The sequence below is a fragment of the Papio anubis genome, chromosome 14 (assembly GCF_008728515.1).
Source record: "Papio anubis isolate 15944 chromosome 14, Panubis1.0, whole genome shotgun sequence".
NCBI lineage: Eukaryota > Metazoa > Chordata > Mammalia > Primates > Cercopithecidae > Papio > Papio anubis.
In genome coordinates this window covers 18,997,859-19,013,207 of record NC_044989.1, presented here as the reverse complement: position 1 = coordinate 19,013,207, position 15,349 = coordinate 18,997,859, and the positions used below count along the sequence as shown (strand labels likewise).

The 15,349-nt window shown below is 53.2% G+C and overlaps 1 protein-coding gene across 1 annotated transcript; it reads left to right on the top strand.

Annotated features, from left to right (window-relative positions):
* Positions 1-6,828: 6,828 nt before the first annotated feature.
* Positions 6,829-14,010, top strand: OSR1 (odd-skipped related transcription factor 1). Its single transcript, XM_021924610.1, is given in 5 exon segments — positions 6,829-7,142; positions 11,610-12,306; positions 13,084-13,195; positions 13,197-13,316; positions 13,319-14,010. Coding segments are annotated over 4 exon segments (1,002 nt in total). The 5' UTR covers positions 6,829-7,142; positions 11,610-11,641; the 3' UTR covers positions 13,424-14,010.
* The last annotated feature ends 1,339 nt before the right edge of the window (positions 14,011-15,349 follow it).

Genomic DNA, 15,349 nt, shown 5'->3' with positions numbered 1-15,349 from the left:
ATACCACACAGGCAGGAACTAGTTGACTGACCCACCCTTGAACTGAATTGGGGTATGTGCCCGGCCCTCCCTTTCCTCAGTGGGTGGCCCTTGTACCAGGTTGGCTAAGAATGAAATTCTCTGTCCAGGCATCCTGCAGTGGCACTCCTGCTCCCAGTTACTTTGCTGCCTGTGCAGGACCCTGGGCACTGAGAACTAATCTCCTTTTCTATCTGTGTGGATCTGATAGCCTGGCGCAGCTCCCATCAGCTGTCTTCTCCGAAAATTAAGAATGAACTATCCTGACTACATTACATGGCTTATTCCTCCTTAGATAATCTCCTGAAATGTTTGTTACAGAATGAAATTTTGGCAAACCAAGTCATGATTCCAGAAACTCTCTATGTGGGATAGATTATAATACTTTAGTTTTAAGTTTTCTCTCCATTTCTTTATTGTTGACATGTGATATGAAAACCAATACCTAAATGTACTAAAAGAACCCAACCGTTGGTCATTTTGAAGTGAAAAAACATATGCTAATATATATTTTCTTTCTTGTTTGTTTTGTATCTACTTCAAGTGTTTCAGCAAATGCTTTTCTTTTCCACGGAAAGGTTCTCATGTAGGGAATTGGAGATATGACCAGCAAATTTATTTGCCTGGAGTCACCTAGGAAGAGAGTTATGGTAGGAACTGGCATTTCAAGTGTTCTCCCACTTCCAGCCTAGACCATGGAGGAAGAATATCTGTCTTTTGAGGGTGGATAAATAAGGGATTGTAGTTTTCTGCTGTGTGCAGAATCCCTACTACATTGTGATGTAACTGAAATGCACAAATATGACTCTATGACTCCTCCTCCTGAGTCTAACTTCCTAGAAATCAGAGGAAAGATTTATTTTTATTTATTTATTTGTTTTTTATTTTTGCAGATGGGGTGGTCCCCTTCCAGTTCACTGTATTTATTCCCTTTGTGGAACATTCTCAATTCCAATCTGTCATCCTTCCATCCCTCTCATCTCCCCAAAGCTGATGCTTAAGTTTAAGTTGCACTTGGTAGAGGAACACAAGGTATTAAAGCCACATCCAGCAGGATGCTTTTCAAGTTCCCAGGAGCAATAGCACCCCTTCTAGTTGGGCCACCACCTTGGGGGCTCAGCACCTCTTCAGGGTGACAGTCTGAAGCCAGGAAGCCCCCCTGGCATAAACACTAAAGAGGCAGAAGCACCTGGCCTTCTATTCAGTGGGTAATTCTACTCATGCATTAAGGTGAGGCACAGCGCCGCTTTGCATCACTTAGGGAGGGTTGGTGTATGTAGTAATTCTTTGGAATGTCCAAGTTGGGTCCACTCCCTTTCCACCCCTCACTGCAAGCTCCGGATAGGGAAGTGGGAGGCCCTGCCTCAGAGGAGCAAAGTGAGTGATGGACAGCAGGAGGACACAGCCTTCCTCTAAGAACTTGGAGCAGGTAGGGAATCTGTCTTTCTCTCTACCCTTTCCTTGCTTGTTTTCTCTCGGTGTTTTGCTCCAATGAGTGGACCTGACACTTTAGGAACTCGTTCTATGCAATGTGGCATAGTCCTCTGTAGACAGAAATTGACCAAAGAGCCTGTTAACAGGTATATTCTTAGGATTTCTCTCTTCAGGTCTCTATCTGAATACCTGGAGCTATGATGACCAGAGGGTCCTGCTACAATATTCTGTACGGAAATTTGAAAAAAAGAAAGCAGTAGAGGAATTGGAATCTAATGATCTGGGAGGAAGGAGAGGATAGGAAACCTCACGTGTTTCAGGGAAATCGATTCACGGAAACAGACTATCTCCCTTCCCGCGCTGTTTCAGAAAGTCAGGATTTGGGATCCGAAGCAGGGCGTGCAGACCTACGAGGGGCTGCGGAGGGAGGCACCGGAGGGCACTTCTCACCTCCAGGTGTGCCGGGAGGGGCACGCGGACCCAGCTCGCAAATGCAGGATGGGGTCCCAGTAGTTCTTTGCTCATCATCTTCCCAGGACCAGAAGCGAACGGCGGCAGATAGTTGCTAGGAATTTCGGATTATTTAAAAACAAACAAACACATAAACAAAAGCCCTCATCCATCTGAGAGCAATGACGTCTGGTTTGGGACAGGGAAACAGAAACCCCATGGCGAGAAGAAATTCCTCCTCCGTTTGCTCTTTGGAAGGGTAAGCGTGTGCGTACTTTTAAACGAGTAGCAGCAAACTTCGTAATTGAGAAAAGAAAAATTGAAGGACTGAAAAACTCTTGGGCAAAGTGAAATAAGGATACTGTGGGTTAGAGAGTTTTCCAGGAAGGGGTCCCGAGATGTGGCTTGCTCGCCAGCAGGGGGCACGTTTTCTTTAGGATTGCGTCCCAGAATCTCGAAACCTCGCAACCGGACTCTCTCCGAGTCCCATCGCCGGAAATCGCTCTGCAGATAGTAACCCTCCGGTGTCTGGAAATGTTTAATTACCGCGAACACTCCTTCCTCCAGCGCCTCCCGCCGCCGGTGCAGCCCGGCAGGACCCAGCGCCGCGGGTGCAGTAGGTGGCTCTATCCGCAGGATTCCACCCTAACTATCCACAATTCCGTTCAAACTACTGTTCTCCAACATCCCCGGCTGATTAGACACTGCCTTGTTTCTAATGCACTTATTTACACCTCGGAAAAAGGAAAAGTTCATTAACCTTAGTACATAGATCTGGATGTGTCTAAAATAATCTGACAACTCAAATCTGTGTAAAATGTAAAAACCCATGCCGTCTTTTACATACATTTTACATTTGATCTTCGCAACAGAAGACAACATCATTCCATTTTCCCGATGGTAGTATGTCCGTGCAATTCCATGCTCATATTTATGCTTCATGTCACACACATTTTTACAAACCAAAGGTATGTGTGTGGTGTGTGTGTGTGTGTGTGTTGTTACATTTGTAAAGGTGAAAGAGTTACATTTGTGTGCCCGTAAAGAACTTACCAAACGGGAACTGCCTGGAAAAACAGTTCACTTTCCCTTTCAGTTTTGATACTGTAACTTGTATGTCGCTGTCACAACAAAAAACACCGGCTCTTGCGTTCACCTGGCATCTGTTCTTTTAAGAACCCTGGATTGCATTACGTTATCAGAGGAGTTATCTGAACAAATGTGCGCAGGAGTCCTGTTACCTACCTCCCGTGCTTAAAAATGCTTCCCACCCCCAAGCTGGATTTTGACCTGATTGACCGTAATGGTTCCAGAGGAACTATTGAGCCATTACTATCCATCATCTAAATGAATACAGAGGGACGCCTAAATCTCCAGGTTATTTGAAAGCTCTGTACATGCGTAAGGGGGTTTCTAACAAGCAGACCCCAAATGTCTGCAAAATAGTTACAGGAAGTAGTTGCGTTGGAAGCAAAAATTCTCAAGTGCCGAGCAAATTCCATTTGAAAGAATGAGGTCTTTTTTTTTTTTTTTTTTTTTTTTTTTTTTGAGGCTATGGGGTGCGGAGAGGTGGGGTTCATTTTTTTCTTAACCCAAAACAACTCAAAGCAATATAGACCACATTCTAGTTAATTTTCTGGAAGCTGCTCGCTTTTCACTCCGAAGACAGACTGGGGCGCTTTCCCAAAGAGCAGGAATCTGGAGAGGGGCTGGAGTTTGGCGTGGAGACAGGAGCAGCGGCAGTCACCACCCCAGGCGTGCCCAGGAAAAGGCGGCAGCAGGGCTTGCTGCGGTACTGGGTTCAGTGCGGTCCATAGTCCGGAGGCCCGGGCAGACGGAGGGATCGCTCCGCTGACGGACCTCACACCGACTGGCGGGTTGTGGAGCGGAGCGCCGGACAGAGAGGTGGAGGCCTGGTCTCTACTGCGGGGACCCTTCTTCTAGGCTGCCCGGTCCCAGCCGTGTCTGGGACTACTCGGGCGCCCGCGGTTGCGCCCCGAAGGCAGTGAGCGAGAGAGCTAGAAAGAGCCGCGGCGGAGTTCGCGCCGGCTGGAGCCCTCAGCCTCAGAGCTAGCAGAAGTTACAGCCGCGGTGGCAGAGTGCGCTGAACTCCCAGTAATGAGATGGGAGTTTTGTCACCTTCATTGGGTTTCCAGGAGGACAGAACTGTTGGGTTACCGAGGACGGTTACCAAATTCGAAACGTGACGTCCTCGCTAGTCCTAAACACATCTAACCTTGCTTAAAAAGTACTCTTGTTGCTCTTAGGTGTCCTGAGTCCCGCCCTTGTCAATCCATCCAAGCCGTAGTCCGGCACCACGCTGCGACCCAGGGCCTGCTTAATGTGATTAGTTTCTCTTAAATAGGCGGGGGATGGGATACCCCAGCACTGAGCCGCCAGATGAGGGATTCTTAGCTTCCTGGGCTTCTTCCTGCCTGCCCCGCCCAGAGGGAACCCCGACTCTGGTTGGCCTCCTGTGGAGATCGAGGCTAGGGTTTGGGGGTCACCCCCTTGGGAGCGCAGAGTGGGATGGAGGACTTTTCAGCTCCTAGCAATTCTTGAATTTCGTTATCCTGGCTCTCTGAGGCTGTGCATTGTCAGCGACCTAGGAGACACTTCTCTGAAGCCAGGCTTCTGAAACAGGTGAGCCCTTGTGGAGGGCCATCCTCACCAGCGCTCAGGTACACTCTGGCCTTGTCCTGTTCTGGTCTTGCTGACCAGCTCCAGGCAGAGGTGGTCATGATTCCTCTGGGAGGCATAGCCTGGGGGACCAACACCAACCTTGCTTCCAACACCCTGCTCTACATCCACTGAGGTCTAGAGACCTGAGTCAGGATCAGTTTCCAAGATAATCTGTCAAAGCAGTGGTGAAACAATTCGGTTGCGTTTCTTCTTTAAGATCAGGGACACTTTCTCTCCAAGAGCTCTTTAGGGATCCTACTACTTAGAGCTTTCTGGAAGTCCTGAGGCATATTGGCCAAGAGCCCTGTTTTAGAAGAGAAAGACAAAGAGAAACATAAAAAAAGCCCACTTGAGCCGTGAGGGGTGCATAGCAGAAGATTGGGTATTTACACCCCAGGAGGTTCCATCCCACCTGAATGACCAGCCACTGTTCCTAAGTGATCTGCACAGCCAGAGGCCGTATTGTATGGGCATTTTTTTTTTCCTTCTTAACTTTTGCTGCTGGTAGTGGAGGTTACCCAAGCTTTGCTTATTTGGAGAGCCTGAGGCTGGAACAAGCACACTCCCTGTGCCCCTGGTGGAAGCCAGCAAAGTTCAGCATTGGCCTTTGTAGACTTGCCCTCCAGGCCTTTCCTTGCTCTTGAAGCTTGCTGTTCTGGAATCTCTAGGAAGGAGGTGTGATCTCAGTTCCCTTCTCTTCCAAGGGTTCTCACTCTAGCAAGAATGTCACTGCATCCTAGCAACTGCTAAGATTCCAGGAACACGGACAAACTTATGTGAATCTCTTACTTCTGCACTGACCTGAGGCACTGGGTAAGAGGGTTCGTTGCAGCAAATATTGCACCCTCTCTTACTCCTCCTCAAACAAGACAAAGTTACCCAGGAGTTGGAAGCTAGATTCTGTTCTAAAGGCCTAGGGATATAAGGAAACCCTCATTCAACTATGCCTTTGGGGGAGGGGAGTCTTCATGACCATCTCCCTAGGTCAGGTATTACAACCTTCTTCACCTCCCAAGAAAATCAGATTTGCAAACCAAAGCTGGAGATAGCAGAAACTCTTTGGGAGAGAGGCAGTACCAATACTTAGGGACCTACGGAAGCTAGAATCCAGCTCCAAGGGTCACTCAGCAGCAACGCTGGGGCGAAGGCAGAGAGTGCAGTTGTGTGATCTGGACCCACTCAAGTCTTGGGAAACCAGAGACGCCTCCTGTGCCAAACCCAAGGCCTGGAAGGGTATTCCAGAAAGGCATTAGACAGGGATTGGGCTGGGGTCAGCCGGAGGTCAGCTTTCAGAGATGAGTAGTCAAGGGGGTGTTGGTACCCTCCATAAAGCCTAGGCAATGAAGACAGAATTTTTAATGTCTAGACTCTGATTCCTTTCCGATTAAGGACTCCACCTGAACCAGCTCCTTGACTCAGAAGCCCTGGAACTGACAACTTTGCAACTCGGCTGGCTTGCCAGTGCAGCTCTCTAAACTCCGATCCATCCTAAAACAAATATGTGAGTAGAGAGTGCCACTGTGTATTAGGGTGAAATCTCAGAGAATTCTGGGCCCCAGGAAAATAACTTTCCTGACCTTTCACTACTCTCTATTCTTTCTACTGGACTCCAGAACTTAGGGTCTGGGGTCAGCCATAAGCACTCGGACGTTACAGCTCTCTTGCTTCGGTGACCCTGGCCTTCCCGCACCAGGAATTAACCAGCGCTGCCTGGGTTAACACCCTGGCCCCGAGCACGCTTGGATGTGCAGGAGCTGCTCCACACTCGGGGTCTGCTGCCTCTGGAAAGAGATTCTGGGAGGAAGGCGACTCTGTCAGGCGCCAAAGTGCATTGAAACCCAAGCCGCGGTGTGAGGATCCCGGTGCACAGAGCTACAGCCCCTCCCTCCCTCTCTTCTCCCAGAGAGCACGGGCTGTGTCCTAGGAGTCCAAGTATAGGACCTCGAAACGTGCGGTGCCAGCCCGCTCTCATCTGCTAGGGACCGTTTCCTCCAGCGCGCCAGGCGTGCCCCTCTGGACCTAAAAAGGCAGAAGGGGTCGCGTGGGACTGAAGAGGAGGGGACGCAGGTTGGGAGAGGCCGGGTCCAAGCGAGTGCAGCTGCCAAAGTCTGCTGCCCGGGTCAGCAAAAACTTTGTCTTTCATTGCGCAGGCGCATGGCAGGGTTGGGGGGCAGGGGAGGGAGGAGAGGAATCCTGAGGCAAGGGGCGGGAGTGGGGGTGGTGGAGGAGGGAGGGTGGTGGATTAAAATAAGTAGGCGGCTCGGTGCTAAGGGATGAGTGAGTCGGAGCTCGGCCTCTCCCCGGCACGTTCTCAGCTGCTCCTGGTTCAGACCCAGCGAGGGAGCTGCGAGCGAGGCTCACCATCCCCGGCGGGCAGGACCCGGGGCTGCTGAGCGCTCGCTCCCGCGTGTCCGACGCTTAGAGTCCCCGCGGCAGGAGAGGAGTAGGGACTCTAGAGCTCCAGGGGCGCCTGTGGGCTCCAGCGCCTCCGGCTTCCCCAGTTCCCTTCAGCTAAAGCCCCAGAGACGTGCTCAGCCCCGGGACCTCTGCGGAACAAGGTAATTGCAGTCCTGGGCGCCCGGGCTCAGCAAGGCGAATGCGGGCAGGACTCCCAGGTTCCTTGTCACTGCGCGGCGGGTGTCTCCTCTCTCTCAATGCCCCCAAGGAAGCTCTTGACAGATGAATGCTGCAGGACTTTTGTGAAAGTGAGAGCAGGGTGGTTGGGGGTGCTGGCTCAGGACTTCCCGCGCGGGGTCCTCGGTCTCTGACCGCCGGGGATTGAGGGGGCGGGCCTCAGCTACTGCCGCCAGCCCGCCCGGCTGTGCGGAATCCCGGGCGAGGTGCCCACGGGCTTTGAAAGTCAATATGCGGGCCCCCTTTAAGAAACCAGAGCAACTTCAGCGGGCACAAACTTTCCCGGGACGCGCTCCTATCTCTGGCTGACGCCTCGGCTGACGAAGAAGGAAGGGAGAGGGAGTGAATGGCCTCAGCCGCAGCCGACCGCGCCAGGGACAGGTGCATGCCCCAGCCCGGTAGCGCTTTCGTTCAAGTTTGTCTTTTGAGGAGTTGCGCTCTGGTATGAGGCCGACTAGACCCGAGAGCGCAGGGCCGCGAGTCTGAACCCCGCCTGGCACTTGCGCTCTGACTTAGGGATATTCTCCATAGGATGATTGCTCTGTGTCGTCAAGGCCTGGAGCGGAACCCTTGATTGTCCTGGTGCAGGGAGGCAATGCTGTGGGGCGCAAGGACTGCTTTCCACTTCGAGACTCAAACACAGCACTAGTGGAAACTCTGTGGAGCCGCAGTGTCTCCGGGCTGGGGACTGGAAAAGTTCTGTTACTCCCCTGACTGTCAGCGAATCCAGCCGTCAGGATAGAAAGAAGGGGAAAGGGGTGAGGGCCTGCCTCCTGAACTAATTTCTCCTCCGTATTGTCTCGGATAAGAATGAAAAACCACGTTTAGTCCTTTTTCAGCAGCTCAGGCAGTAGCGGGTTGGGCTCTCAGTGTGTAAAGTAGCCGCGAGGGTTTCTTTGTTGCCACAATTTGGTAAATCTCACCCAGGCTAAGAGCTGCGCATTGGCTCTGGGGAACAAAACCACGTGCAAGGCTAGGCGTCCCAGCTTCACAGCCCCCTAGGGAAGAGAAGGGCTGGAGGGGACTAGCAGCGACCGGCGGCGGGTAGATGTTCCATCCCAGGCTCCTCGAGGTAACTGCTGTTTTATTAAGATTGGGGAATGGATCGCCGAGGACGCAGAGGACATTTAAGTGCAGCCGGATGGCCGCCTTACCGATGGGTTCGTTAGATCTCGTTTGTTGGGAGAATGCTACAGAAGTATCCAGTGCGGTCAGTCCTCTTCACAGGGGTCCGGACGCCTGTCACCACTCATTGGAGATTCGATGTCAAGGCTGATTTTCTTGGGTTTCTTCTGGGCTCCCCCAGGCGCAAGCTCGTGGAGTTCGCTCCCATCCTCATTAATGCAAGCAGTTAACTTGCTCACGCTCAATTAGCCCCAAATAAACCACTTTAATAGACTCTGCACACTTCATTAATGCCCGGCATAGGACTGGCGGCAGACCTGGGATTGGCGCTCCACCGCGGGAGGAGCGCGAGTGCCCGCACTGCGCAGGGACCCGGGATCCCGTGCGCGAATTGCCTCTGCTGTGCGTGGTCGGGTCTCCTTATTCTTTCCCCCAGGTCCCGAGGCCCAAGCTGTTTGAGGAATGGATGCTTAGCCCGGGGAAGGGTTTTCCATCCTGTGTCTAAAGATCGAAAGTATTTGCCCCGGGGTTCCGGAGCCCGAGGGGTCGGGGGCTCGCTCATCCTTTCTGACTGGAGGGGCTAGGGTGAGACTGTTTTTCTGTTAGCTGACCTCCTGAAACCGGATCGTGCTTTCGGCCCATTCTTGATACTAGTGTAAAGAGCCACGTTTCGAACGAATTTCGTCCCGGGGAAAGTACTTGGCGGGAGCCTGGGGAGCCCTGGCTTCCGAATGATTCAGAAAACAAGGAACGGGCTGGGCCGCGGAAGAAAATAAATGTAGCGTTGGGGAAAACAAGATCGGGCAGATAGCCCGGAAAGGTTGGCTCCCAGGAACCATTATAGCTGCAAGCATTCCCCCTTCCCGGCACCCCCTACGGAGCCCAAGACGGCTCCGGTCTTGGCTCCCAGGAAGAAGGCGAGGAAAGGCCTAGCGAGGTTGGTGGTTTCTCCCACCCAGGCACGCAGCGGGTTCGGACTAGTGTGCAGCCCAGAGTCCCACAGCCACGGCCGCTGGCTTGGCCTTGGATAAGCCAAGCACCCAGAGGAGCAGGAGGAGGCCTTCGCGGCGCCCATTGGGCTCTGGGACCCAGAGATGAGGATCTGATTTCCAGCGCCTGGAAGGGAAGAAGAGGTGACAGCAATTCAAAGAGCCCTCATCTCCCCTAAGTCCAGACCGACCTTTGAAGTTAGCGAGGCTTCTCCTCCTTCCCCTTCCCCTTCCCCAACCCAAATGGGTCCCAGCTTCCTCTCTGGCCCAATTTGAATTTTATTTCTCCTTGTGTCCGAGCTCTGGGATAGTCTCAGTTTGTCCCGGGCACGACCCGAACTTGGCTTGGCGCAGTAGAGATGACCGTTGCTGAAGCCACGGCGCTGCCGGCGGGACCAGCGCTCTGCTTCAGAGGCCAGATCATGCAGATACTGTGCCTCCTCTCGCCCTGAGGCTAAACTCATTGCAGCAGTTTGTATCCGAGTGCTAATTTAAACTGCGCAGGCAAATCGCTGCCAGCTCATGGTGTTTTTACACCCCATTCCCAGGAAGGCCTCTTTCCTTAGGTCTCACCACACAGCCAGTGGCCCCCTTGCCGGCTTCCAGGAGAAAAGGTTTTCCTGGGTCAACATTGTCCTCATACCTCCTGGGAAAAGGCACTGCACATCCCTGGACAGAGCCAGGCTTTGAAAGCCTCGCTGCAGTGAAAGGTAGAGGAGTCTATGCCTGGGCCTTGCCCTGGGCTGAGGGTCAGCTCAACCTGGGGAGGGGACACACCAAACTAGGGAGCAGAGCAGAGGCCAATGCATCCCAGGGAAGGGAAATTACTCCATGTTAGAGGAAATGAACTAGGAAGAGGAGAGTAATGAAGGGTAAAGGAAGAAGTCAACAGCAGGGGATTGAGGCTGGGCAAGAGAGAAGGGAGTCCCAAGGACCCTGCTGTGACAATGACTTCTTAAGTAGCCCCAAGCTAAGAGCCAGGAGTTCAGTGCTTGGGCTTCCCAAGGCTCCCTGACAGTTTAGACTTTGCTCACCCTGTTCTTTCCTCCACTGGACACATCTGAGTTAGGAGTGTCTGGGAGGTAGAGATGAAAAGCATTTTTGCAGAGCTCAGATGTCTCCATGGAGGCTGGAGACCATGGCTAAGAAGGTCTGGAGATGCTAGCCCCTGGTCACTTCAGTGTGGCTTTCCTCTGGCCTTGCTCAAGCTCTCCGACCTTGCAGTTGCAGGTACATAGACCACAGGAATGGAGGCCTGGCCTCAGTGTTCTTGCCTATAGGCATACCCACCTGCCCAGGGCTCACCACACACAAGAACATGCTGACAACCCAAAGACCCAACTCCCTTTTTCTTTGGGGGAGTGAGGGCACTAATGCCCCCTTGTTTGTTACTGCAATTGTTTGACAGAGTAAATGAATGTGGATATTAGCACCCTCCTTGAAAGCAAAGTGGTCCCCAAGGGCTAAGGCAAGGCAGAGAATCAGTCCACAAGCAGCTTCAGAGAGTGAAGCCAACAGATTTCACTTATATTAAGGCAGGGAAGCAGATTTAAGGTCAAAGTTGAGGGTTTTGAGGAGAAAGATGACAGGGCTTCTGGAAGCCAAATCGAAAGTCAGCCAGAAGACCTTAACGAACGGGAGCCAGGAGGTGCATGCATTTGTGTGTCTGTGTATGTGTGTTGTCTGTGAGGCTCTTCATGGATGCTATGTGATCGTGTGTGTGTGAGATGCAGGAGTTACTGCATTTTTTTTTAAAAGTCAGTGTTGTGCTATAAAACACTGGTTGTCCCAGTCTTTGCACCTTGTCAGTTCTGCCTCAGAATGTGTGAATCTGCGTGTGCATTTCTGTGTTTATCTGCAAATGAATGTGTAAGTGTGTTCCCCAGCTCCTGTTATCTTTGCAGGAGATTGTGATTCTGTGTTGACCCAAGCTTACCTGGCTGTCAGTTTCTACAGGACAGGCAGTTTCCCTGTGCTTGTTTTTTTTCTCAGTGTCTTGTATACAGTAGACCCTTCCCTCTATCAAGCTGTGTGACTCTGCCAGAGGCCATTTGGAGGGAGCCCTCAGACCAAAGAGGGTTCTGAAAAGAGGGCTCCCCTGCACTTACATTTCCACCTTCTTTGTGAGGGCAGTGGGTTTTGGGAATGGGGTCTTAGACTCTTAGCTCCTGCGCTGGGTGTGAGGAGAGGGTGTGGCTGGGCTGAAATTCAGGAGTAAGGCGACCCACGCTGAACTTCTTTATTCCTCTCCACGCCCCTGCCTTCTTTTCTTTGCAGATCCGGATTGAGAAGCCACTGCCACTGCCGAAATGGGCAGCAAAACCTTACCGGCGCCGGTGCCCATCCACCCTTCCCTGCAGCTCACCAACTACTCCTTCCTTCAGGCAGTGAACGGCCTGCCCACAGTGCCTTCGGACCATCTGCCCAACCTGTATGGTTTCAGCGCGTTGCACGCTGTGCACCTGCATCAGTGGACGCTGGGCTACCCGGCCATGCACTTGCCACGCTCTTCTTTCTCCAAAGTGCCGGGCACCGTGTCCAGCTTGGTGGACGCGCGCTTCCAGCTGCCCGCCTTTCCCTGGTTCCCTCATGTCATTCAACCCAAGCCCGAGATCACCGCTGGAGGCAGCGTTCCAGCGCTCAAGACCAAGCCGCGCTTTGATTTCGCCAACCTGGCCTTGGCCGCAACGCAAGAAGATCCGGCCAAGCTTGGTCGCGGGGAGGGCCCAGGCTCCCCTGCGGGTGGGCTGGGTGCCCTCCTAGATGTGACCAAGCTGTCTCCAGAAAAGAAACCCACAAGGGGACGTCTGCCTTCCAAGACCAAGAAGGAGTTCGTCTGCAAGTTCTGTGGCCGCCACTTCACCAAGTCCTACAACCTACTTATCCATGAGCGGACACACACCGACGAGCGGCCCTACACCTGTGACATCTGCCACAAAGCCTTCCGGAGGCAAGATCACCTACGGGACCACAGGTGCGGCACTGCGCGTGGCCCAAGAGAGAGCTCTCTGCCTCTGGCCTCACCATCTTCCTCCCTAACGAGGTTCTTGAGACCCCCTACTAGAGCTTCAGGGAATTCTTTAAAATCAAGAAAGAAATCTTTAAAATCAAGAAAGAAAGCCTAGGAGACCCAGGGTTAGGTTTTGGAGCATGGGTTCAGGAAATGTAGAAATAAACAGGACCCAAGATTAAGTGAGGTCTCCGTGAGCTCCAGACAAGCACACAGCTTCCTCCGCCCCACTTCCTCCATTTTCAGGGGTGTCCAATAGAAGTTTCTGCCATGAAGGAAATGTGACATGTGACACATGTGACAGTTAAGTATTTGAAATGTAATAGTGCACCTGAGAAACTAATTTAGTTTTATTTAATTTTAAGTAATATTAATTTTAATAAGCACACACGCTAGCGGCTACCATCTTCGACAGTGCAGGTCGAGCAAATTGTCCGACCCCAGCTCCCTTTACTCATCGTCAGTGTTGACCTTATAAGGAGGCCAAGTTTGCCCCTCCTGCCCACCAGGAAGGCACCTTAAACAGGTGGCTGAACCTGTTTAAGGATCAGACTTTGCTAAAGCATCTCCTTCACCTCCCCACTCCATCCCCAATCAACATTTTGTCCCATCCACACTTGGTACTGACTATACACTTTTCCTTTGAGGGCAAGTGCCCCATAGCAGTGGGAGGGGATCTTGGGCAACTGTTTATAACATTGCATCATTTTGCACGTATGAACTCTCTGTTTCTGCCCTCAGATATATTCACTCCAAAGAGAAGCCCTTCAAGTGTCAAGAGTGTGGGAAAGGATTCTGCCAGTCCAGGACTCTCGCTGTCCACAAGACGCTACACTCACAGGTGAAGGAGCTCAAAACCTCCAAGATCAAATGCTAAATAGAGCCTCTGGGTCACAAGGACCCTGGGCCCAGTGGCCCTCTCCTCCAGAGGGACCAGAAGCCTGACTCTGGCGGGCAGCGGGAGAGGCGCTCGCTTGGGACCTTCCACCTCTCCAACATTGTCCCCTGGGTCGCTGGCGCACGCGGCACTTCAGAGCCCCGCCCGGGGCCGCGACCCCGACCGTCCCGGCTGCTCCCCTAGGACGCGGCTAAACTCTTGGCCAAAAGGCGGTACTCACGTGGCGGAAGGGAAACTGCATTAAGAAAAGAACGAAAGCTCAGCGGAGCCGCAGCGGCGCCTCTCCCAGAAGTATTACTTTTTCTATTGTTATTTTATACGTTTTCTTTTTTATTTTTGTCTTTGACCATATAAGCTTGTAACTCTGACTGCAGAGAGTGAGGGGTGAGGGGAGAGGCAAGGAAGTCCTTAGCACTGGCAGCTCCCACCTCCTCCTCCCGCCCCTGCCCCCTCCCCCGGAGCCTGCAAAAGTGTAATCCCTGTATCTGCTTCAGCCTCCCGCCCCAGGGACCGCGGGGCAGGAGCGCCCCCTCCCAGCTCTTGCGGCTCAGCCCGCTTCGGTGGGCTCCGGGACTCCGACAGCAGGGCGGGGACCTCAGGCCTGGGTCTGCAGGGGGCCCGGCCTCCGCTGCCGCGACACTGCGAGGGAGCAGCCAGCCAGGAGCCGGGCGTTATATTACGATTGGCACTTTATGCTGACCATCGGTAACGGACATTTATCACTGGAGTTTTTTTTTTAAACTAATAAATAAACGGTTATTTTACAGGCATTGCAGGATAGGTAATTTCCCTCCTAAACGCAGGAAACCGGGTGGATCCTCTCTTTGAGAGGACCACGTTTCTCTGCTGGAGGCCAGCGTGTCCCCCTCCTACCACCCCGTCGTATTAGGATGACAGGGCTGAGATGGGTGGAGAAACGTTCTCTCTCCCGGGTAGGTCTGCCTCTGCCCCACCATGTATTGATTTTCTTACTTTTCTGCTCCTCCTCGGGGGTAGGGTCTCAGCCTTCCCACTCCTCACCTCTAAAGGGCTGTGAGTTTACGAAGAACCTAATCCTGAGGGCAGACAACCGCCCGTGAGAAATCCCAGATTCTCTGGGTGCTGAGACAGCGTCTCTGAGTGCTGAGATCGCTTAGGGTGCAAGAAGAGAAGAGAATGTCGTTCCCCACCCTAACCGAAGGCCTCCCTCCTGGCCTCTGGCTTTGGGGTGGGAAAGACCCGCCCTCACAGAGCCTCAGAGCTGTACTGTTTCCTGTTCCCCGGGTCTCAACACTCGGGTGCAAATACACAATGACCGCTGCCTCCCAGGAACCCCAAACCAACATCACTCCCTCCCTTAGGATCCCTCAGACACCATTCTCTGCTTGGGACTTGTCCTCTCCTAGGATCGTGGCTCTACAACCGCGAAGATTCCCTACAATTTTAAAGCCTTGTCAGGAATGGTGGGGGCGGGTGCCCTGGGAGGCCCGGGACGCTTAGGAGGAGAAATTCGAGTCCGCCCTCCATAAGCTGAACCTTCCCCGGGGTGTCTAATTTTCCCACAATTAGAAGCCAGGCCTCCGGGGCTCTCCTCCTTGGGGCGAGGCGGAGCTCCCCCAGCTCCGGCGCCCTGACCGCCGGACTGCGCAGGCGGTGGCGCCCGCGGCCTTTCCCAAGCGCAGGATGGCCTCTCCAGCTTCAGCGCCCGGAGGGCGGCGGCCGCGGATGACAACTGGACTGTAAGCTTCCCTGCTGCAGGGACCAAAAATCCCAGCCTCAAGCCGGGCCCTGCTGGCTGAGAAAGCGGCAGGGGATGAAGGAGTTAAAATGCTCTCGGCTTTCACCGCCCCATCCCCACCTCCTCCGGGAACGCTCCTGGGTCCTGTGCGGCCTAGAATTTCGAGGCCCGGGAACCCAACTGGGCACTGAGTGAGTCTGACCCTGCCGGCGCGGACCAGTTCTGGCCTCCACGCTCAGAGCCGCGCTGCCCCCTGCTGGCCAGCCCTGGAGGGGCGGCCCAGGACTCGGCATCTCAAGGGGTCTTGCCCGCAACCTCGCGAAACCGCCAAGCATCTATGTGTTTGGTTCCAAAACCTTGACTGGCCCCAGGACCTACTGCGGATGAGGGGC